The sequence below is a fragment of the Gallus gallus genome, chromosome 5 (genome assembly GCF_016699485.2).
Source record: "Gallus gallus isolate bGalGal1 chromosome 5, bGalGal1.mat.broiler.GRCg7b, whole genome shotgun sequence".
NCBI classification, from domain to species: Eukaryota; Metazoa; Chordata; class Aves; order Galliformes; family Phasianidae; genus Gallus; species Gallus gallus.
In genome coordinates this window covers 29,992,788-30,017,004 of record NC_052536.1, presented here as the reverse complement: position 1 = coordinate 30,017,004, position 24,217 = coordinate 29,992,788, and the positions used below count along the sequence as shown (strand labels likewise).

General features: G+C 33.6%; 1 protein-coding gene across 1 annotated transcript in view; it reads right to left on the bottom strand.

Annotated features, from left to right (window-relative positions):
• FMN1 (formin 1) overlaps positions 1-24,217 on the bottom strand; it is a 116,892-nt gene that overhangs the window by 20,022 nt on the left and 72,653 nt on the right. Inside the window, exon 13 of the mRNA NM_204423.2 lies at positions 12,512-12,604. Coding sequence (NP_989754.2) covers positions 12,512-12,604 — 93 coding nt within the window. The remainder of the gene's footprint in view (positions 1-12,511; positions 12,605-24,217) is intronic.

Sequence of the window (24,217 nt, the reverse complement as noted above, 5' to 3'; positions counted from 1 at the left end):
AAATACACGTAAATATTCCACTGTTTGTCTAAGAGTTTTTTATTCCAGTAAATTATAATGCAAAAAAAATCCTCCAAAACAGAGTCTCACTCCCTTCTCTCCCCAGAAACAGACCTTTCTTCTAAAGTAGCAGTTAAGCAAGGAGGCCTGCAAGGAATGCAACCAATGAAACCTGGCCTATTATTGATCTGCATTTTAGAGATAGTCCCCAGATGGATTCATTAATATTTAATTAAGAGTTGTGTTCTTGATACAGCCTCTCTCCCTGGAAGACTAAAATGGTCATTCTTCTCTATTTAGCCACATATTTTTATTGAGATTTTAGACGTTTAATATCTTAAGACCTCTATCACACTGGGACAAAATTGGTGAGCCCATTAAAAATTATTGGCAGGGGAACAAACAACATGCAGTGTGATCATGTATACCTTGTTTCCTTTAACTCTTCTCTAAATTAGAAAAATTACTACTTTTTAACATGGGATTTGGCTTTGAAATTTTTTTTGTACAAATACTGGTATAGACAACTTAAATCCCTTCAAAACAATCTTCAGAACACTTGCTGTCATGAGGTCTTAATCATGCTTCCCTGAACCAGTCCTTACAAGTTTATTTTCCTTTGCAGTGGTACAAAAATTGTTTTTAGCTAAGAAACCCACATCCAATGATGAAAAGCTACAACTGTTTCTATCATACAAAGAGTCTCTGTGCAGCCATGGAAAGTTGCTTAACAAACAAGGTCCCATATAAGCAATCAGAAAGATTATTTAACAGCCTGTACCATGGGTACTGGGCAAGAACTAATTAACAGAGTACACAGAAATTGTTAAACATTATAAAATATTCAGTCAGTATTTTTAATGTTACCAAAGCATAACAAACTGTAGACATCTGTGCACACACCGAGGCATACAACACCAGTAGAACACGCTCATGCAACACATTCAAGGAAGTGTTTATTATCATAGGTAATAAAAAACCTAGGAAGTTATGTTTTCTTTTAAAAGTGATAATGCTGTCTATAAATTTGCCAGAAAAAGTGTTGAAGGTCTCTTTACCAGAACATTATAACTAACTATGCAGAAAAAACATTTTATGTGTATTTTCTTAAAGTCCTATATTTCTTAAAATATATTTTTCTTACCCCAATGCTTTTACTGTACTCTGTGCAAGTTAAAGCTATTTTTCAGTTAAAGATATTTTTTTTTAGTTAGTTTGTACAGAAGAAGGTCATTGTTTCATTAAAACTAGGACTAATATTTTTACTTTCCTATATTCTGCAGTTACTAGTTACAAAGCAAGAATTAACATTACATTTTTCAATTTATTCCAATTAAATTATTTGAAACTGCATTCTATTAAGATTCAATTAAGCCATTAATTTTTTCTTCTCGCATTCTTGAGGGAAAGAGATTTAAAGCCTACTAGAAATTATACACTATAGAAATGCTTTCTAATTCTCATTTCTATTTTAATCAATTCTTTTAAATTTGTAGTTCAATTTCAAATGCGATTTTGCAGGTTAACCTTTGAGATGACTAAATGTATCTAAACAGTCTGCAGAACTGGAGAATTAGTTCTAATCCTTTCAAACCAAACAATCTGTTCTGTTCAAGAAAACCATTCAGATTTTCTACAGCTACAATCTCCTGTTGCAGCAGAAGTGAAAACTTTCAGGATAAGCACATTTTTATATCAAGGACAACACTTTAAATACATGTAAAATAACTGTTTAAGCCTATAGGAAGCAAGTCTTCTCAAAAAAGTGAGAGATAAAAATATGTTAGTTGGGTGGTGAGCCAGTGGGTAATCTGTTCAGTAAACAATGAATAACTATAAAAAGAGAATTAAACTAATTTCAGAGAAACTTTGGAAATTTGTGCCTGAAATTTTTTAGGAGAGAAAAGCCATAGCATTGCCTCCTCCGGTGGAATGGTAACAATGATTTATGAGGCTAAATCATTTCTGCTGATTAAGCTCACTAAAGATTGGTTTCACATGATCAGCTAAAGTACAGCAACGTGTGATGTGTAGTGGCCCCACACGTTTGAACACACTAGGACACGCTCTTCTAGGTGATCCAAAGGATGGGGGTGGGGGGCTAAAAGCTGCTGCTTTGTTTTCCATACATTTTCGCCTCATTAGGATACACTCCTTCTGCAAAGTAAGCCACTTCTGGTGGTCAGGAGCAAAATCTCATTGTAAATGCACAGCAGGATAGTGGCAAAGCTGAGATTAATTCTCCATAGATTTATATAGACCTTTCTCACTGTTGATTGCTTGTACTGTTTCAAAGGTGCGTATGTTGCTTTTTTTATTGCTGGTTACCGACTTTATTCCAGCATATGGTGGTTGGCGCCATGACACAAAGTGAACATTTTATACTTGAATTAAAGTGGATATTTGACAGTTTCTGTCAGAAAGTTCAGAGAAAAGAATTTGTGAGACAAGATTTATGGCATATTTTATATGGGACACATCTGTTTCTTTGCTACGTTTTTGTTTAAATAAAAAAGCAATGAAGGCTCTTTAAGAAACAAAGACTGTCAATAAAAAAGCATGAACAGAAAAAAACCTACATTATTGAGAATGAATTTAATCATTCTGACCTTCTAAAAATATACTGCTTAGAAGTATGACAGTCACCTTCCTCTTTTTATTCGGCTACAAAGACAGGATGGGGAGGAGGGGGAACTTCAGGCCTAAATTGATTATTGACTGCAGGGCTACCTCTATTTAGGGATAAATCAAATTGAAAATCAAAGAAATTTGCAGTATGGACATCAAATATTCATACGGAAAAACAAGTGAAACATTAAGACAGATTTTGCCTATGAATTTTTTTTTTCTTTTTCTTTTCATCTATAACTGCATTTTAATGAAGTGGGATGTACCAAATGAACACTCCTTGTTTTGACAATTTCTTATGAAATTAAAGATTAGATATAGCGGGTAAACTGCAAACCTCATCATGTTCAGCTATTAAGATCACTAAAACTGATATAACTTGGTGTCTGAAGTTCAGTGTTTTAGTCTTCATCATATCTGAAACAAACCTGAATTTGCAGAACATCCAGCAGGATCCAGTTAAGTAAAAAAAAAAAAAAAAAAAAAAAAAGTACAGGTTTTGCAAGAGAGAAAATATTTCAATAAACTCTGAATTTTAAACTAACAACTTTCCTGTTTATAAGGGTTTGCATTTAACATGAAATCCCAAGCTTTTCTGTGAGAAATATAAAAAATAAATCAGAACTATTAATCAAACATTATAAGTACAAAATAAAAGAATTCTTTTTAAATCACCCATGTTTTTGCACAACACGATCTGAATCTTATTTAATTTCTACAGAAAGAACACAACAATAGGAAAGCTAACTCAGTTGGACTACTGGCATACTGCACAAATACATACACACAAGCAGACAGGTGGTTAAAAATATCATAATCACAATATAGGTTCAATAATTTTCCAAACAAAAATGGAATAATTTCATTTACAAAATCACAAGGATATACCAAACGATTTCATACTACTACTGTACTTAATTCTTGCTTTTAGCTCAAAGTTCCTCTACAACTTGTATTTATCTGGGAAAAAGTAGCTAGCTATTAGTTTGAAAAGCCTGCAGTTTGAAACCAAATGTAAAGAAGAGGCAAATTTGGACATGTATTACAATATTTCTTCTCTTTGCCTCAAATAAAATACAGCAGTAAATACTGCATTAAAAAGATTAATTTTAAGAAGTCTTCTGTCAGATTCTTTTAATTGACGTTTTTAGAAGAAACAGCAAACTGCTTCCAAGTACAAGGCAGAAACTTTACTGAGCATGCCTTCTTATGATAAATACATAGAATATATAATAAAAAAGAATTGCTAGATTTCTAAATAACAGCCTACTATCGTGGAAAAGGGAAAACTAAAGCATGCTCAACACAAATTAGTTGGGCCATTTTATTTATACCTAGAAAGCACTCAGATACTTATATGATGAAATGAGAACAGCGGGCAAGAGAAAAAATCTTGTCATAGCTTAGTTTAAGACTGGGACATAACAAGAATAACATCAAATATTTATTGGACAACCTATTTTACAATATGTTTAGAAACATTACAAAATGTTTGAAAATCTTTTAAATTTGGAATTTTTTTTTTTAAATCTTAAGGTAATTTACTTTATTCACATCAAATCCAAAAGAATAGCAAATTACATCAAAATCAAAAATATCTGTCATTTGAAATATAGGAATGTCAAAGTACCCTTATGATGATTTCTAACGGAAAAGTAGCGTCAGCTCTCCTAATTAAGGTTGGGGATACTCTGTCTCAGGAACTACCCAATTAGACATTAAGAAAAAATCCCTGGTGTAGAAATTGTATATATTCTTATACATAAATACATGTTAACTAATTCCTATTCCGTTCAAAAGTCAATGCTGTGTTAGGCCCTTAGTTCAAAACACCAGCTAAGAAAGCACATTACAGACAAATACTGATTAACTGTACCAACAAAACTACAAACAATCAAAACAAATATATTTGCTAGAACAGTTTTTCCTTTTCATCTAATATTCTTTAACCCTCTCAGTTTTCAGCTTGGCCACAGACGCTGTCATGCTCTTTGAAGCCAGCACTCTGTGCTTGGCCCAGGATGCCCTCTGATAACACCTTCTGTTCCAGAGATGGCAACACTTTGTAGAGGAAGTTTTCAGATGGTAAGACAGTGTCAAGATGAATGGATTTCTAGACATGCTTCGTGCAAATGGTTATATCCCAGAATACAAAGTACAGTAGCTGCAAATTCCATTAACCTATTTTCAGGCATTTTATGGCTGTCTTGGAACAAGAATTAGATTACTGAAAAATCCTGATGCTAGAAAATGTTTGGATTGATTTATGTGCCATGATAACAGTACTGTTTCAATCAATTCATCTTTTAAGAGAAAAAAACTTCACTGATCTCTCCAACTGTATTGAGGTGCTCAATAAACAATCATGTGAGTGTGCATCTCAGGACAAAGTCAGTGAATTTGTAATGACACTCTTCTAAATATCTTGCCCCAGCACCAAGCATCTAGGCACAGAGATCACAGCAGTAGTTGCTGAGGAGGCTGAAGTGACCTTCTGAAATCAGACTTTTCTAGCATTTATTAAAAGTCTGTCCTCTATAGCAGTTGTAATCTTGAAGCAATGTAGTATCCAGATCATCCACATGTTTTTACTCCATCATTCTTGAATTTTGAGTTCAGTAGCAACCTCATGCTTTGTCTTTTAACCAGCTTCAGATTCCTGAGAACTGCCACTCAAATACTGAGATTGTTTGGGTGTCAAATTAATTTGTCTTTTTGACCTAGAAAGAAGCCATGTTCTGATATTGCCTGTAATTGCTTAACAAAGAAAAACACAGTTTATACCATAACGCACTTTAACCCAGAGAGATGCAACTTCCTGACAGAACTTTCAGCAACTACTATTTGTATCAATTACGCAAAAGGGGGATATTTGTATGTTTGCACAAGTATGAAAAATGATGTAGAGAAAGAATCAACATACTAGAACTTTAAAAGTTTAAGGAAAAATTCCACAAAGATGCATATCATATTAAGCATATTATTGTCATAATCAATTTGTATTATGGTAGCAGCAAAGGGTATTTCCAAGCTTAATCCAAAGAATATGGTGTTGAGGGTGACCGCTGTGGTGGTAGATATTAATGTGTTTTGGTAGTAAGCTTTTGGGTTTTCCTTATTTAAGTTAATGCATTAACTTCTTCTATCCTTTCAATTTCTTGACTCTGCTCTTTTCCCTGTGTAAATTTTCCTGTCTATGCACAAGCTGTTTACATAGGATATATAAGCTAAAATAATTAATATGTATCCGTATTTCCCACCAAGAAAAGCTTTCTCAGGGACTTAAATTATGTTAGTTCACTGACTTTCAATACCAGTACAAATAGGATAAGACAAGAATGTAAATAGCAGTGCAAATTCAGGTGAACTACATACATGCTAACTGAGTAGCACTGTATTTCAGACACAAGAAGATACGAAATCAAACAGGAAATCCATTAGAAGACAGTGAAGAAGAACAAAGCAGTTGGACTAGAGGAAAAGTGTATGGAAAACCAACACAAATAACCTGAGATGTGGTTTACCTATATGACTATGATACAAGTGCTGAAAGAAATCCACGCTAATTGAATAGAAAATAAGCGTTTTGAAGAAAACTTAAAATGTTAGATTCCAGACAAGTTGGTAATGATTAAGCCAAAGGTATCAGTAATGTAGGTACACATTTTAGAGCAACCATACGCAACACAGTTTTTGGTATTAGATCAAGGGTATTAATACCAACATTAATTATGCCACTGAACTGTGATTAATAAGAAATCCTCCTTTATGTTGAAATGCCAATCACTGTGGCAGCCATGATGATTCAGTGCAACAAAGCCAATCAAACTGAAAATAATCTGGAAGGAACCATTTTCTGTAAGAGATTCTTTCCTTGTCTTCTAGGAGAGGATGACATCACACTTCTAATTATAAGCACTTCTAAATTACATGTTACATATTTCAATGTAGTTTAGCCTTCCAATTTTATAGTAAGTCATGATTATAGTGGAACTGATTATAGCAATCTATGTGTAATTGTCTCAAAAGTACTCAATTGAAAGTTTCCTGAGAAATCATATTTTTAATTAACATCAATTTTCAGGACTTTAATGATGGTAATTCTTTCAGTAGAGTAGGAGGAATTGTTCAGTTCAGAGCAAAATCTTCTTTGAATCAGCTCACTACCAATATTGCATTCTTAAGAGGCATATGGATGCAATCACATTCTAGGACACCTTATTTGGTATCTTATGGACTGAGGTCATTGTCCAACTCTAAAATCTCAGAGTACCACAGCAATAAGGATTTGTGCTTTGCAGACTCATGCCAATTTATGTAAATCACTCTTTCATGTATTTAAATACAACAATGTTTGAGTGATGAAAACAGTTATGACTGTCACAAACAGTTTGAAAGATTAAAGTAATTCTGCTGCTGGCATATAAAACAACGTTCCACATCTTAACACAAACTTTGCATGGTCTGTAATGTCATTGCTGGGAAGGATAAAAAGTTATAAGCAAACATTATCACTGCAAGGAAGTATGACATATTTTTCATGTTTGACACTGGACATAAATATCCTCCCACACTGTTTAATGTGAGAACTGCATATGTGTGGCAGAGATAATAAAACATCTCAGTGAAAACAAATGAAGGGGAAAAAAGAGTCATGATGAGTCGAATAGAAAATACAGCTTTGTAGTTAGAAATCTTTGTATTTGTACAGTTTATTCACAAAAGAAAGATCCCGTATTTGATAATACAGACTGAACAGTCACAGATTCTGCAAGACAGTCTGATGCCTTGTAGAACTGGTCATTTTTACAAAGATGCTTTTTAGTTGACACATGTAGCCTCATAAGTGAATGTAATAGAACATCAGGGCAACAGTAAGATGCTTGCAAGTGCTATTGCTCTTCTGCTGTTGTTTACAAACCAGATGTTAAAAGGCAATTGTTACTGAAATCCAATGCTCCTTAAAAACAATTCTTGATATTCTTGCTTGTCTTAGAACTATAAAAGGTTCAAGAGCTTTACAAAGAAAATGAAAAGCAAGTGCCATAACACTATGATTAGATTAAGTAGATCAAGGTAGAGGAATACAACAGTGCAAAACAAGTATGTGACAGTTTCATTACCTGTTTTAGAATACTTTTTTTCTAAGACTTCAAAAGAACATTGTTTCTGTGGATATACTTTTTGAGGAGAAGGAACTTTTGTTGTAGGGAAGCAACAATTTAAAATATTTTTTCAGAGGATTCTGATATTTTGGGAAGTCATTACAGGAAAGCTCTAGTAAACAGTTAAGAATAAGGACTTGAAACAATTTCTCCATTTTAAAACCAATATAATATTGTTAGATTATTAAAGGTAATAAGTAGCAATGTAAATTTCTCCCTAAATTTTGACTGTATTAAAATTTACAAAGGTATGTTCTTCTAACAGCAAGTGAGAAATATGAAATATCATGAATTGTGAAAATTGTACTGACTATGGTGTCTTGGAGTATTCCTGACTTCTGATTCACTGTTGAAATATGTCAGCATCCTACTACATACACAGCTTTGACTGAAAAACTGTTTTGAGTGGAAATATTTTTATTTATTTATTTATTTAATAGAAGAAATTATACTACCAGGTTCTTACAACTCAGGGACTACAAACTAAAAAAAGTAAGGATACCTGGGTTGATACAATGGATAATACTAGACAAAGAGAGTAAATTCCTGCGTATGGAAATATATAGCACCAGAACCACGTTGAAGAAAACATTTTTAAATCCAGGAACAAGCAGAAAATAACAAGAAATTGACAGTTAGCCAGCTGAAATACTTCACAGGATTAGAGTTAAAGAAAAGAAATGGGGCAACTTCCCTATCTGAATGCTACTATGAGATGATTCATTAGTTATGCTGAAGAAGCAAATTAAAAGTAGTAAAACTGAGTGAAAATAAATGTAAGCTGATAATGAGTAAAATGATAACAAAATTATCTGAGTAGGGATATTAAGAATGAAGAAGAATAAAAAAAAAATCTTCCTGGAAACTACCTTAGGACCTTAGAAATGATTCAGTTAAAAGAAGTCAAATACACTTTGAAGAAGATTTAGCTTAGAAGTCTATGATTTAAAGACCAGTGATTTCAAACATTCAGTATTTCATCTTCTTACAAATAAGTAAGAAAATACAGAATCACAACAAGCATTTCTTATTTACATTTAATTAGAAGAAACTACGTTTCTGGAAGTAAAGTTATGAAGGTTCAACTGACATGAAATCTTGAAGATACCAGAAAGGAAGTAACAATTATTTGCATAGTTGCAGTGACCTGGATCAAACAATTTACATGAAAATGCTTCAGATATTTGAAAAGGCCAGGAGGTATCTGTCTGCCTGCTTAGGCAGCCTGGCCTCTTACAGATTCAGACAAGTGTCCCTATTTATCTTTCCCATTCTCATGTCAGAGAAATCAAAGAGTTCTGATCAGAGCTTCTGGCCAGTGCAGTTGGATACAATTTTTTTCATGACGTTTCTTAATTTCTCAGTTATACTCCCACAAGAATAATACAAAACAGAAAATAGTTAACATATAAATGAAATGGGCTAGACTTAAAAGAATTTCTTATTTTTTTCCCACTGGACTACCTTGACAATCCTCTACGGTGCATTCAAAAACAGGCAAACGAATAGATGTGGATCAAAGCTCCTGTTCTGCTCTAGAAGTACATTAAAAAGCACAACAGTTTGGAAGCATGCCCAGGTAGCTACTGCAGCCTGGCTAAAATTATTAAGAAATCACTTAGCAGTAAAAATCAGATTTACTGACATTTTCCATGTGCTTGCTAACCTTGTCTGAAAAATATACTACCTCCTGACATAGTAGTACATTGACTCACTTGGTTTGTGACTCTATTTTTCTACTGTACAGTGCCATGACTGAGCAACAGTCATCTCTTATATACTGTAAGACAAACAGTAATTGTAGCAAAGCAACAACATAACCAGTGTTGTTTATCCAAATGCAAGGCTACAATTCCACACACAGGACAATTCCTTCCACTACAAGATTGATCTCAGCAGATCTATTATACTTGACAAATCCCTTTCTCTCCATCTTGTTTGTTACCTTGGACACTTGAGTGCATCATGTGGCTTTTACAAATAGCATTCCTTCCCACTATTAATGATTTTCCAAAACTGTTCTGTTCTGACATCAGACTACTTGTTTCCCAGACTCTGTTGTAAATGGAATGAATTCCTTTAATAGCACAGTTTCCATCAGCAAGATGCTTTATTCTTGGAGAAATGAAAAGAGACAGCTATGAACATCCTAGGCTAACTGCTACGAAGCCTAATGACTTTTTGATTCACACGTTCCAGCATTCAAGGGAGAAAATGCAGCCCAGATTAGAGTTTGTACATCCTTTCTAGGCTGAAACCAATGAAGGGGAATTTGGGACCAGATTTTGCAAGATTCTGGATGAATGTGAGTTACAAACTTCCACATTTATGACAATGAACAAATAATATAAGATAGTCAAGGGGGGGGGGGGGGGGGGGGGAAGAGAAAAATACATTTTATTAGGGCTAGTTGACTGTTCTTGTATTCTGTCTGCTTTCTGGTTCATATTATACTTGAGAGAAGACAGAAAGAGAATAAAAAGTGTCATGAAAAACTAACAACAATGGCTGATAGCCAGCACCCTTTCTAGCGAGCTTCACAGCTGCAATAAGCAAACTCTCTTTTCTCCTTTTCAAAACAATATTTTGCACTTGTCTCACATACATTTAACAATTCTGGTGCTTTTTTTTTTTAATTGAAAATTTGGTAATTCAAAGAGTTGTTTTCCTAAACAATTTTTAGCCATAGTTTCATAAATTAAGGGGCATTCCAAACCAACTATTAATGCCATGATTTCAAAGTTATTTTTGTGAATCATGGAAAATGTAACAAATGTATTTCTGAAAACAGTGTGCAGCAACTTTACTGGAAATACAGCACCTGTACATAATTCTTATGTCTATGTATTATAGTAAAACTAATCTTTTTTTCCCACCATACTATTAAATCCATTAATGATTATTTTTGTTTTCAGAATAATCTAAGTCCTTTTAAAAAGCATGAGCATATCAAATACAGCTAATGAAGAATTAACACAGTTTACACCTTTCCTGTGGGAATCATGTAACACTTGACAAAGATCATCTTTCACTACAAAAAAGGACAAGAATCACTATTTTACACAGCGTACGAGGAAAGTGAGGCTCTCAGAGAAAGAGATTAACCAACTCTTCTAGCATAATATGTCAAGTAGCTAAACTGGGAATAGGACCTAAAGGTTCTGGCACCTAATTCTTTGCTGAAGGCACTAGACTATGTTAAATTCAGTTATACAAAACAGCACTGACATCAGCAGAAGTACAGTTTATCCCCTTTTGCATTTTAGAATGTCAGTCTCCATAACACTGCATGCTTTTTATTACAACACAGCAAGTATTAGATTTAATTGGTATTAATTGTAATTAGGAAATATAAACAGATCTGATGAAGCAAATCAATCTTTTTCCCCCCCTACAGTATTTCCCATTTATCACTGAGAAGAAATGATGGGAAATCAGGATTTGAGAAAAAAACGAGTATCTATGAGTTCCAGCCCTATTTCCAAGCCAGAAGTTTCTGAGTTTTGGATACTTGCTGTGAGCTGGCAGGAAGATAACAGACTATTTTTTCATACATTTGCTTAAATCACCCACAACTCCTTTTTTAAACAAACAAAACTGAAAGCAGATGCTTAATGGATGCTTGGCATTATCAGTTAACTCCTAATTTTAGAGAGTAGTTGAGTTTCCAGACACTTATCTGAATTGAACCACTGAACTTCTTGAAATTTGTCCAATACCTATTCTAATATTATAAATCAAGATTGTTGTCACATATCTTCAGCACACAGTTTTATAGGATTTCCCTTCTAATGTCATACAAAGTACCACTCACCCATTATAAAGCTTCAAACCAAGGAGATAAGTGACTGAAGGAAGTAAAGGGTGAATAACTATAGGGTCTGAAGCTCCCTGAACTTTGCACACGAATATGCTAATGAAAATGAGTACAGAATGAGGACAAGTATAAGAAAGATTTCAAAGGAAAACGTGAGAAGACGACAGAATATGTTCCTCATGCTTAAGGCTGGACTCTTGAAACTTTTGAGATTCTTTTTCTTTTTGTTGACATTTGCCTACTTTCATTAATGGCGGGGATGAAGTTAATTGTCTTCATAGCAGCTCATATGGTGTTGTGTTTTGAATTTGTTCAAAGAAGTTTTTCACACAGAGGGTGGTGACACACTGGAACAGGTTGCCCAAGGAAGTTGTGGATGCCCTATCCCTGGAGGCATTCAAGGCCAGGCTGGATGTGGCTCTGGGCAGCCTGGTCTGCTGGTTGGCAACCCTGCACAAAGCAGGGGGGTTGAAACTCGATGATCATTATGGTCTTTTTCAACCCAGGCCATCCTATGATTCTATGATTATTAACCCAAATAGTATTACAGCTTACCACTTTTAGCCACAATGCTGCAACAAGCAAGTTAAGGAACTTGAAGATATATATTCTACTAGATAAATCTGATAAGTCTACAATGAATATAATTACCTAATTATAACGATAAAAGATAAATCAGAAAATAATAAGAAATGCATGAGATCAAGGAAATAATTACCTTTGATAAGTGGTGTCTAAGATCTGTGTATCCATTACTCTAAATACATATTAGGCATATTAGGAACATAATCCATAACAGTAGGAATTTGTAGAGACTTAATGCAGCTTACATTATGTATAGAATACTTTGCAAAACATTACACTACTGACTGATATATACGTAGTTTTGAAATGTGTTTACCTTTCTGGAAGAATTCTTCTAATTTCTCCTTGAAGGGCTGGAGATGTTCTTCTGAAGATTCTCTGCAAACTAACTTCATCTGCTTTTCAGAGGCTATAAAAACAAGTTGAGAGACGTTTGTGGTAGATATCAACACTTGAAAAGCCTTCATCTAAATTAGTCACCTAGACATACTTTTGAGGTAATGGAAATAAATATGCACTATTGAATCCAGCAATTACATTATCATAAAAACCACTGACACTGGTCCAGTATACCAATTAGAAAATGTTGCATGTGTTTAAAGAGTGGAACTTTAGTAACGTCTTGTTTGTTTTAATAATCCAGCTCTGAGCTATGTTGCTATAACAGCCTACAACACACATTAATTCTAGATGGTATTTAAAGCTCCAAACTTTGTTCTGTTGTGAATGGATGTTGCCTTATATCTGAGTTGATTTTAATCAAAGAGTGACAGTCATTCTATACTCAAGCATTTCTTCTAACACAGATGCAGGAATTTAACCTTATTTAAGCATTCAAATTACAGGCCATGACATGAAATACAAGTCTGTAAGAAACTTAACTTACATATAACTGTAATTTGTTTACTACTTAGTCTGTTATTTTAAGACCCGATGACATGCCAATTTCTAAAAAACTCCATTCCCTAGAACTCCTGTTAAACTTTGAAGGTTCCAGTGTTCCACATTAGAGTTGAAATGAGACTGTTGGAAATAAAAATGCGATTATATTTCGTTTAGCAACCAATTTTATGAACTACTATGGGATTTCTTTTCCACTCTTCATTCCTTAGCAGCTAAATTTAGATGGAAATTTACTTTGGAGTCAAATCTAGTAGTTAAAGTTTGGCTGCATTAAACATTTTCACACCATATTGCTGCCACCATTATATAATTCAAGTTATTCCAGCAAAAATTAATACAAAATGGTGAGAAAAGCAACTGTGAATATTAAATTAACATGTTATGTTATTGTAAGTTTGCAGACCAATGAAAAAATGTCAATGGAAGTTGGAAACAGATATATACATTATATTGCTCAACTATTAGTGTTGCCTATAATACTTCTGTACCACCAGGGCTTGCTCAGCAATAACAGCTTTCCAATTAACTGAGGATTTAATAAACAAGTGAAATAAACCTTGAAAGTTTTTATTATAAACAAATGCTGATATCTCACTTAAGTACGTATTTTACTCTAGCATCCTTCCACAACTCATGTAGGTAGACTATGAAATTACTGAGGAGCTCCAAAGCTGATGTAAAATGTTCTAGGCTAACTACATCTTTAATCTCTAGTCTTGCAACCTGTAGCGTAAGACAGAACTTTGAAACTGTTGAAATTGAAGCTAATAGAGATTTGTTTGTATGCCAGAGAGCAAACAAACTGTCAGAAATAATAGAAGTATCAATTCAAACTTAGCAGATCTGGAAAAGAAAATCTTTTATTAGGTGCTCTGCTATGTGTCTTTAATAACTGAAGTTGGGCAGCCTTATCACGTGGGTGGCAACCCTGTCAATAGCAGAGTGTTGGAACTAGATGGAATTTAAGGATCCTTCCAACCTAAGCCACTCTATGGTTGTAAGATGATTCTATGAAATCAGACAAATCAGAAATCAAAGTCCATAAGACTTTTAAGACTATTTTCTTAAAGTACATGCCTCTTACAATTAAAAGTTTGAACTTCACATGACAGTTATATGCTGAATGAAATTTAATTAACATTTTAATTTGCTTAATTAAAAGGAGTTTTCTACATCTGTTTAAGGAAATTATAATACTTTTGAAGAAGATGGACATCAGATTGTGAAAAAAATATATATATATATCCAATAGCAAAATATCCAGGATGTTACCACTGTTAAGTTTCCAACTGAAATTGTATACAAAGTAGCAGCTACAAGTTTGTGCCTAATTTTCTGTATGTTTAAAGAAAGGAAAAATGTTATATAAAGTAATATTTAGAATTTATTTTAAAGTAATATAAAATGTCAAAAGGCTAATAGTACACATTATGTTGAGACATTTAATATATAGTGCTTATAAAATGCACATGATTAATATGATCACCTTATGTTGAAACCACTGCAAGTCACTTATTATGTTATAGCAATCAAATAAATTTGTACAAATAGATACAGATATGAATACATATATGAAAATAAACATGTAACTAGAGTATCTAAACATAACAATACACTCTGGAAAGGTCTATTTTTTTGTTTGGTCTTGGTGGTTTTTTTTTGTTTTGTTTGTTTGTTTTTTACCAATATGCAGTGCTACTAATATATTGTCTTGAGTACTGAAAGCATCCTAGATGCTTCCAAGGCTTCCAATAAGCATTAATAACAGAATATTATTACAAAGGTTACTCAGATATGTCCTACGCACATATTTAAACAATCCAATTGGGATTTGGACAAATTGTTTCTCATTTAGAAAGGAAGAACATGAAAAACTCCTTCAATAAAAATATTTTTGAATAGGAAAGACTAACATTAACCTCAATTAGATGACAAAAACTACAGAAAAATATAGGAAAGAAGATTAGGTCGGTGATTTCTTTAGAAGAATCTTAAAAGCCATAACAAGAGGAACAACATTTGGAGTGAGGGAGAGGATGAGTAAAAGGACGGGCACATCAGAGAAGAGCAAATGAGACACACAATAACATGGAACAAGTCAACCACAGGTGCTAGTTTAAAACTCTAAGTTTGAAATCAGATGAAGTTAGATGAAATGCCAGTCCACGTTGCTTAAATAATCTTGAAGCAGTAAAATTGAAAGAGACAAAAGAAGTCAAGTAAATGCTAGAAGACTAAGAAATTACACTATTGGAAAGCCTTAAAACAGTACCATTAGGCAACTCTGATGAATATATTTACCTAGATTAAACTATCTGGAGCAAAAGTCTAATCCCTGATGTTTTTGAGATAACTGTCTAAGTAGACTGAAGGGCCATAAAAAAAGTTTTACATTTGAGCAATGGGAATCAAAAACAACAGTGATTGGGTGAAAAACTGCTAACTGCAAGAGTAATGTCTTTGTCCTATACTGATTAATTCACCTTTAATTGACTCTGAGTTTAGGTTACACTTCACTCAATGACCTATCCTCCTGGTCTACAAAGAAAAAAAATGTATTTTCTTAGGCAGCAGAAAGTTATCTGATTCTGTTTAAACTCAACTGCACTACTGTCAACTCTAGCTAAACATAATATAAATAAATAAAAATTGAAAAGTTCCACTAGTTCCTCTGATTTTCTTTGCTAAAAATGCTATAATGCGTGACATTCACACGATTTCTTCATGTATTGTTCTCATATTGTCTGCAACGGAAACATTTTCCTTTTAAAAATATATATATATTTTAGCAAGTTTTTTATTCAGAATGATTCTGAGGTAAGGAGTCTACTTAATATTCCTATTCTAGGAAGTTTCCTTTTAAGAAAGAAAAATATTTCTGAATTTCTGAGGAATCTGAAAGAATTCTGAAGAATCTGATACGTCACGTACACTTCCTCACTCATCACCTCATTCCAAAGTAATCATTTGAGAAAACAACAAACATTTTTTTTCCACGTGAATGGGCCCAAACTTATGCAAATTCACTATTACTGTAATCAACTTCTGATTCCTTGTCTTGTCATTCATTATACGTTAGCCAAATAAAATGCAATATACTACTTTGAAAATTGTTTATTTCTAAATGAGCTATTGGGAAAAAAAAAAAGTGTAATAGTATTTGAAAGCCCTTACAAACTGCTGGATGTACATCATGCTTCACCCACTGCAAATCTTGGCCATGGAAATGGAAACCATTAGCAAAACATTAGAACAAAGCTGGAAACTGCTGATTATCAGTTTGCCACTGTCTTCAGATTTAATGCAGTATTTGGCTCAAAAAGTTCTTTAAAAATCCCCAATATAAGTGAAAATATTTACACAATAGAATGTCTCTCACTTAATGCCTATTGGGCAATAGTCTTTTAAAACTCCACAGGCACTTGTAAATCTGTCAAAAGAATCACTGCCCATAAACAAACTTTCATGTAAAGAGCATTTCAGTGTCAATCAGACTGGATTTGGAATTTTTTAAGCATCATTTTTAAAGTAAACACAAACCAGAAATAGTTTAATGTTGATAACAGTAAATTACTAACTATTTACTCACCAGAACTCATCAGTAGCATTTACAGGAATCATCTTGACAAAGAAACCACGTATCAACACCATGCGTTCCTATAAACCTGTCACTGACACAGTCCCCCATGAGTTATGCCGATGTGAAAGCCACTAACAACGCCCACTCCTCTTATCTGGTCAGTGCCTGGCAGCTTGTACTGCCAGCCCTAACTCTTTTATTTTCTTTTCATAATGCAGGCTTATCTTTGACAAGATGGTTGCTATTTTCTAATTCTTTTTAGAACCCTTACCTTTTCTGTTTCAAAGGAGATTTGAAACCGTACCTCAAATGATTTCAATGCTGCACTAAAGAAAATCAAATTTCTGTATGAGAGGATCCTTGACTTTTTACAATCCAGAAACCTGTCACACTTATTTGGGCCTACACACCCAAATAAGAATCTAAGCAAAGTTCAGTAAAAATGAGTAAATTTATTCAACTTCCTCGTGATTTATTTTGTTAGATTTGTCTGGCTTGGAAACTACTAAGAAGAAGAAGAAGTTGTGGCAGTACTCTGTACTCTCAAGCTTGGTTTTTATTGTCTGAAATAAAGGTCAACAATTTAATGCAAAAAAATATTAGCACACAGAAAACTAAATGCTCTATAGTTACAGTTCTGCACAGTTAATTTACCAGAAGAAATATGTTTCTATGAACAATCGTCTTTTCCGTTCATTAATAATCATTCAGTTTTCTAGAAAAGTTATTTCACAAGATAGAAGCCAGTAAGTAAAACTTGAAACAGTCTGATCCTTGTCTGCTTGAAATACACATCCCTCTTGTGATGCACAAATATTTGTGGAGGTACTCAAGATAGAAAGTCTCATATCTAAGTGAAACAGAAGCAGCTTTAAGTGATAAATCCTAAGGAGGGGAAAATGAAATAACTGAATTAGTGACATGCAAAACACCCTGTAATGTTCTCCTGTTCTAATGGAGATTTAATAGATCCCTAGATTCAGGAATCTTGACAGTTCTTTCACAAGTTTTGTTAGGTATTCTGGCATTGTTTCTCCTAATTAAGATTTCTGACCTTTTTATTTGTTTAAAACAGTTTCAAAATTTACAGTATATGAAGAGTAAGCAGAGAAATTGCCAGGTCTATATAAATAGTAACAAACCTAAAGGACATTTTTTTTTTCCTCCCTGTTTTGACAAAGCATATCAACTTTTTATATCAATCATTTTACATCCTTTCTGTTAAGATTGTTTCCTAAAAACGCATTTAAAAAATGAACAAAGATTGCTAGTATAGCCAAATATTTTTCACACCATAGCAACACATCTAAGACTCTGCTTAATGTATTCTCTCTGAAATGGTAGCTTACATTTAGTGCCTTCAGCAGAAAAGCATACTGCAGCTGATGGAATTTGAATTCATATATATGTGACTATAATGACTAACCTCCCATAATTTTCCAGTCTTTGTAAGATACCTTAAGTGATTGCCATGCACACTATTAGCAGCATTTTTAGTTTAGTGTTGAGATCCAAACATATAGATCTCCGCACATCATTAAGATTCGTCAGGAGTGGAGAAGTGCTCACCAGCAGAACCCATTGAGAACTCAGGACATCCCACTTCTGTCTGAACAGTGCAGAAAATGAGTATTTGAAATTGAAGTGTTTTCTCTGGCTAATTTAAAGCAAGACAAGTTTTTTAAGAAGTAATGATATTTTAAATCAGATGAGCTAAGCTTATTCCAGTGTGAGAAAGAAAAAAAAAAAAAAGAGATCTTTCAAACATACAAACACAGTATTACTGGGAGTGTTGGGCAGATAGAAGAGAACTGCCAGGCAACAACTGAAACAGTATGTTCATAAGCTGAAGTTACAAAAGCAAAAGTGTTCTCCTCTTCTCTCTGTACTGCTGGATCTCTGATTTTCTGTGCAAGACAGATCATAAAGTTCCACCTAACTAATTCTTCAGTTCAGCGTGCTGCTCGGTTTTAAAATCATGTAAATTCACACACTTCTGTAAGTGCTAATTATTGTCACTATTACTAATTTACATCCCAATGTCTGAGTTAATGTACTTTCAATTTTTGATCGCTGGCAGTAAGCGCATAAACCACTGTCTCAAATGTAGCATGGCTCTGCCTTCTCTTTTACTGCGTACTCTCTTAGAGAGGAAAAGCTGATAAGATCCTTTAATATGTTCCTCCCAGCAATCCAGACTGCATCATTTTTAGGGACAGCATTCCTACTCCCAGATGTATACTACCTGCTTCCAGATGTAAGCAGCACTGTTACACAACCAATGCTTAACACACACATACACAAAAAAGGTATCTGGAAAGTGCACAGAAGAACTTATTTTTCATATTTCCAATTTTTTTTTTAGAATCTTAGCATTTGTTGAATGTTTTCTAGCAAGAAATTTCCAAGGATTCTTTAGCCAGGGGAAAAAATAAAGGAAAAAATTAACATTGTTTAAGTAATAGAAAGCTTTACTCCTGCCCCTTGTGCGCACATGCAGACATCTGCTTCCATGCAATAAACTCTCCTGAAACATCATCTCTTTGCCCTTCTACTGTATTTTCAAATCTTATTAAACCTTCCATACTATTCTGTATTATCACAAACTAAAAACTCTAATGGAATTTTTAGAAATGATCCACTTCGGAAAAATTCCAGTTGATGCATTCGCATATGAATATTACCAGTGGAACACTGTCAAAATGTTAGTTTTATTGTACAGTAGAATCCAGTGCATATATACCAAATGTGTTTTCTAATGCCTGCGTTGTATCTTTGCCAAATCAAAACAAACTGAAATGTATCTCAGCCTGCTGAGGCAAGAGAGTTCTCAAGAAGAGGTCAGAAAAATCAAAGAAAAGTGCTTATTTTATCCATTGTTAATTAAAAACAAAATAATTGCCCCTGCATGAAGCTTTCTTTTCTCTTTCCCCTGCACCATTCTGTATTGCCTCTAAATATGTCATGAAAGTCTTGAAGAGTGCAAAATGCGCTCCTCATCAGATACGTAACATGCTCGATTTACACAAACATCTGAAGAAATAACACATGTGCCTAATTGTGTCCTCATGCTCCACCACCTAGTGCAAATTTATTTTATTTGCCTACACTGTTCAAATGTTAAGGTTAACTTTAAAATCAGAAAGTATAATTGATATTAAAAAAATTATCTCACAAGCTACTGATTTCTGGAAAATAATTTAGTTTCTCTGCTCATCCTGGGACAATTTTTCTAAAAATGTATGCAACCCAGTTGTCTAAATCCCACTACTAAAGTGACTTAAAACATTTCATTTAAGTTAGTCTAAGGCATCAATCTGTTAGATGTATTTTTGAAAAGGGCCTTTGATAATTTTTTGAATGAAGTCCTTCTGTAATGAATAGACGATCAGCTTTTAGCAAAAAATATCTCTTGATCCAACTAATTATTCAGAAAGTTAACCGAGCTGATATACTACATAGAATTTTCACATTGCAATTCAGTAACCCGTCTCTAAAAGAAATAAAACAATACACAGTATCTTTCAACATTACAATCATCATTCTGTTGATAATTATTGCATTATACTAAAACTCTATTCTATAAAATAGATTTTTCTCAGGTCTCCAATACTATTTATGAATTAAATGTATAATTCTGTCTGAACAAACGCTAATGCATTCACTTATTATTTCCATTTCTGTTTATATAGAAATTTTAAAAAAGCTGAAAAATTCTCAGTTAACTAACTGAAAACATCAATTACTTTCAAGAACAAAATAGGCTTATACTTCATTAACATACTGTTGCAATGTTTTGTTGCAAAAACCTCTAACTCATTTTGAAGACTCCAAAGGGAATATACATAATTAAGAATTTTAATGTGCTGATAAAAGTTTTCTGTGGTTTTATTTTGTTATTATTATTTGTATTTGTATTTTCCTATTGGTAAATATATTTCCTCATAATTCTTGATAAAAATAAATATTTTCAGGATTTTTAATAAGAAAATCAGAACACTTCAGCCTTAAATGAGCATGAACTGATTATTTTTCCTTTTGGCAGCCTCATTCTTTGCCCTATTTGTAGTGACAGTGGCTGCAAGAATAGAGATCAAGTGACCCTTTTCAATTTCTTATTTCTAAGTTCTGTTCCAGTGTCATACAAAGATCCCTGAGGAAGGTACTGAATGACAATAATGCAGATGCAACAGCATAGTAATCAGTAGTCTAGTCAGACTTGCTAAGAGATGAGGTTAATTAGCTATGATGCTGGTACTGGTATGACAACCCTATGCTAATCACATCCAGCAAAATGCATCTGTTTCTTTTCAAAAAGGCCACAGAAGTTGTGGAGACAGAGAACTGGTCTCCAGTTAAAAAAAAAAAAAATGTACGTTTTGAAATTATGTGTTACAGCAATTCAGCTATTACGTAAGAAGTAGGAAAATGTGGAAAAGAGATTAATTTTCACATTAAAACAAAACACAATCACCTTTAAGATGATTAATTTTGTGATGAGAATCCCTTGCATCTTCTAAGGAAGGCCACATTGTGCTTGCATGCCTCACTAGTTACTGAGATATTTAGATACTCTAGGTTGTATATGACATTCGAACAAAAACCATGTATATTGTCATGCCATTTGAGAGTGAAACTAAAATGAAATACTTGAAAAGGCAGAGAAAGCCTGGTATGTTCAGCTACCTAATGAATAGCTGTACGACAATGACAAATGTGTGTGTAATAAAAAATGACTTACAGTTACGAGTTGCAGCACAATAAATTCTGACTAAGGATAAAGAAGAATGTCATGACAGTTGTTCAACATTGGAACAAGTGTCCAGAGATGTGTTGGAATCTCTATCCTTAGACACAAAACTGAGCTCAATAAGGAACAATGCAACTGGAACTGAATATGAAGTTAGTCCTGCTCAAAGATTTTGGACTAGATAATCTCCAGAGGTACTTTCCAACTTCTATTTGTCTACAAATTTAAGATGTTTGTAATGCTTCTATAAGAAAAACAATATGAAAATGTTAACAGTGTAATTTCTCCTTTTTTTTTTTCATGTATGGTTTGCTAGTTTACTCTTTGATTTTTCTAAAAGGGTTTTGTACTGATTTTCTAAAAACAATTTTAAAATACAGGTTTGTGCATTACTTGAAAGTGGGAAAATTGGGGATAACGTACGTTTTTAAGATACAGATCTGCCAAAATGATATAAGAGGACTGCATCTCCAAATGACATCTCCTGGAGTACTGAAATTCAACCGATAATTAAAGGTAGCTGATCCAGTAAGTCTTGTTTCTAAATGAAGTTATATTTTTTCTGTTGTGTATGTGTATATGTGTAAATACCTACACATATGCTAATGCACACTCTCAAGTTAAAAAAAGTTAAAACATATACAGTATTAAAAAAATGGTAGCGTGAAAATGGCAGTTAGAATCTGTTCCACGTTCATGGTAAAACATATGCAAGTCTATCATACTTTGGTGAAGAGATCTGCTTCCTAAAAATCTCCTATGAATGACTACACATTTCAAATATTCCATGCTTCTTCCAGAAGAATACCAATCAGGTGGTACTGTTCAAACTAGAAAGGAAATATCTGCTCATACAGAAATGAAAAAGTGGTAATCTTTGTCTTAAACAAGGAGTAAGATATTTTATGATCTAAAAATATTGATACAAAAAAAAACCTTTGTTTTCAGAAACATGAAAATTAACTGGAAAGCTAATATCTGTCAAATGAATAAAAGTATTCACTTATACTACTACACAGTACTTGAAAATTCTGGAATTCCATTGACTATATAGACCTGCAGTGAAATCCTGACCTTACAGAAAATGTTTTTTTCCTAGGACTTTAAAGTAGAACCAGGTTTCATCCTATAACCGCTATCTCACTATTTCTCATCCCATCCTTTTGAACTTCTTTCCCCTTAAAAACATATATTAAACTTACTTCTTTGTTTCTTATCCTTTTTAACCTGAAAATGCTCAGAACTACAAAGTTTGTTCTGGAATGTGCGTTAAAAACCTGCTGGATTAAGGTTCTCAGGGAAAAAAAAAAAGTGGAAATTTCCAAGACAAAATTTCATTGGCACTGTTTCCTTAAAGTGTAATCTGAAAGACTTCAAAACACTAAATTGTATGTAACTCAATCTGTTTATCTGAAACAGATGAAAGGGTTTGTGCTCATCTAGATGATCTGAACTCTCAGTTCCAGACTGTCTAGGTATTTCACAGCAACGGTTTAGACTATTAAGACACGCAGTTCTCTCATGAATCCCCAGTCTTTCCTGTGTTAATATCAATGATTAAAAGGTGAATGAATACCATGATGAAAATTATTAAGTATTTTTAAGTACTGAATGATGACTATTACAAAAAGTTTCTACCAAAATATCTATTTCAGACACAGTAGGTGACAATTATGTTGTTTTTAATCATTCTGTGTAAATCTCAGAAACAAGTCACTAACAGGAATATTAGTTTGTTCCCTAAACGTGCACAAAAAAACCTCTTCCATTTGTTATCTTGGTCTCATCTCACTTCCATGGTAAGCTGTTTGAGACTACCTTAGCCAACCATACTGTGAAATAAATCCAATGTACCCTATAACACAGGCAGCGCCAGTTAATATTGTTCAAATTATTTACATCTGAAGGGCCGCGCCTGTCTGGATAGCTGGGCCCGACGCTTCTCTGGACTTGGTTTCTGCTACTCACATCTGTTTCAGCTTTAGACTTTCACTGGTATTCTGCCAGCAACCACAACTTTTTAATGGCTACAATAAACTACAGAGACTCATCAAATCTTTGTTGAACGTGTTAAAATTATAACCTCTTCAATTAAAATTTGGATTTAAAAATAAACTAAAGCATTAGATACAGCATGAGAAAAAAAAAGAAAGGGAATGTTTGAAAGAGATACAACATTCTTATATGAGTGATTTCTTCTTTGTTTAAATGAAAGAGAAATTATTCACAGGAATACATGTTAGAATTCTGCTGCATATTTCTGATTGATAAAATACCAACATCTGAGAACATTTCCACAATGTTTTCTGTTTCAAATCCTTGCTGTCATTAGCTTTATATGTTAATTGCTTTGACAGGGTTTCAACTGTATCTTCTTTATGAAGAAGAATTTTGAAAATAACAGCAATGCAACAAATTTTCTTCATTTTCTATGGATATCTTAGAAAACACGTTAAAACAAGTCAGTGATAATAAGAAAGCAACAATTCTTATTTTATAAATGAGTTGAAGTACATTAGCTTTTGCTCTTTTCTGTCTCTGTCTTTGCAGTGTAGAACAAATATGATGTGAATGTCACAGCCTCCATGCAGATCATGCAAGACTAAGATGCATTACAGCAGGACTACATGCTGAAAAAGTACAAGATCAAACAAAGATCATGTTTCTGCACAAACTAGCCCAACAGAGGGCAGGCCAAGGGTTTTAAAGGGCCAAGCGATGAGAGGAGATAGAGCACTCACTTATGCCTGGGTCGAACAAACAACAACTGATACTTCCCTACCACTGTA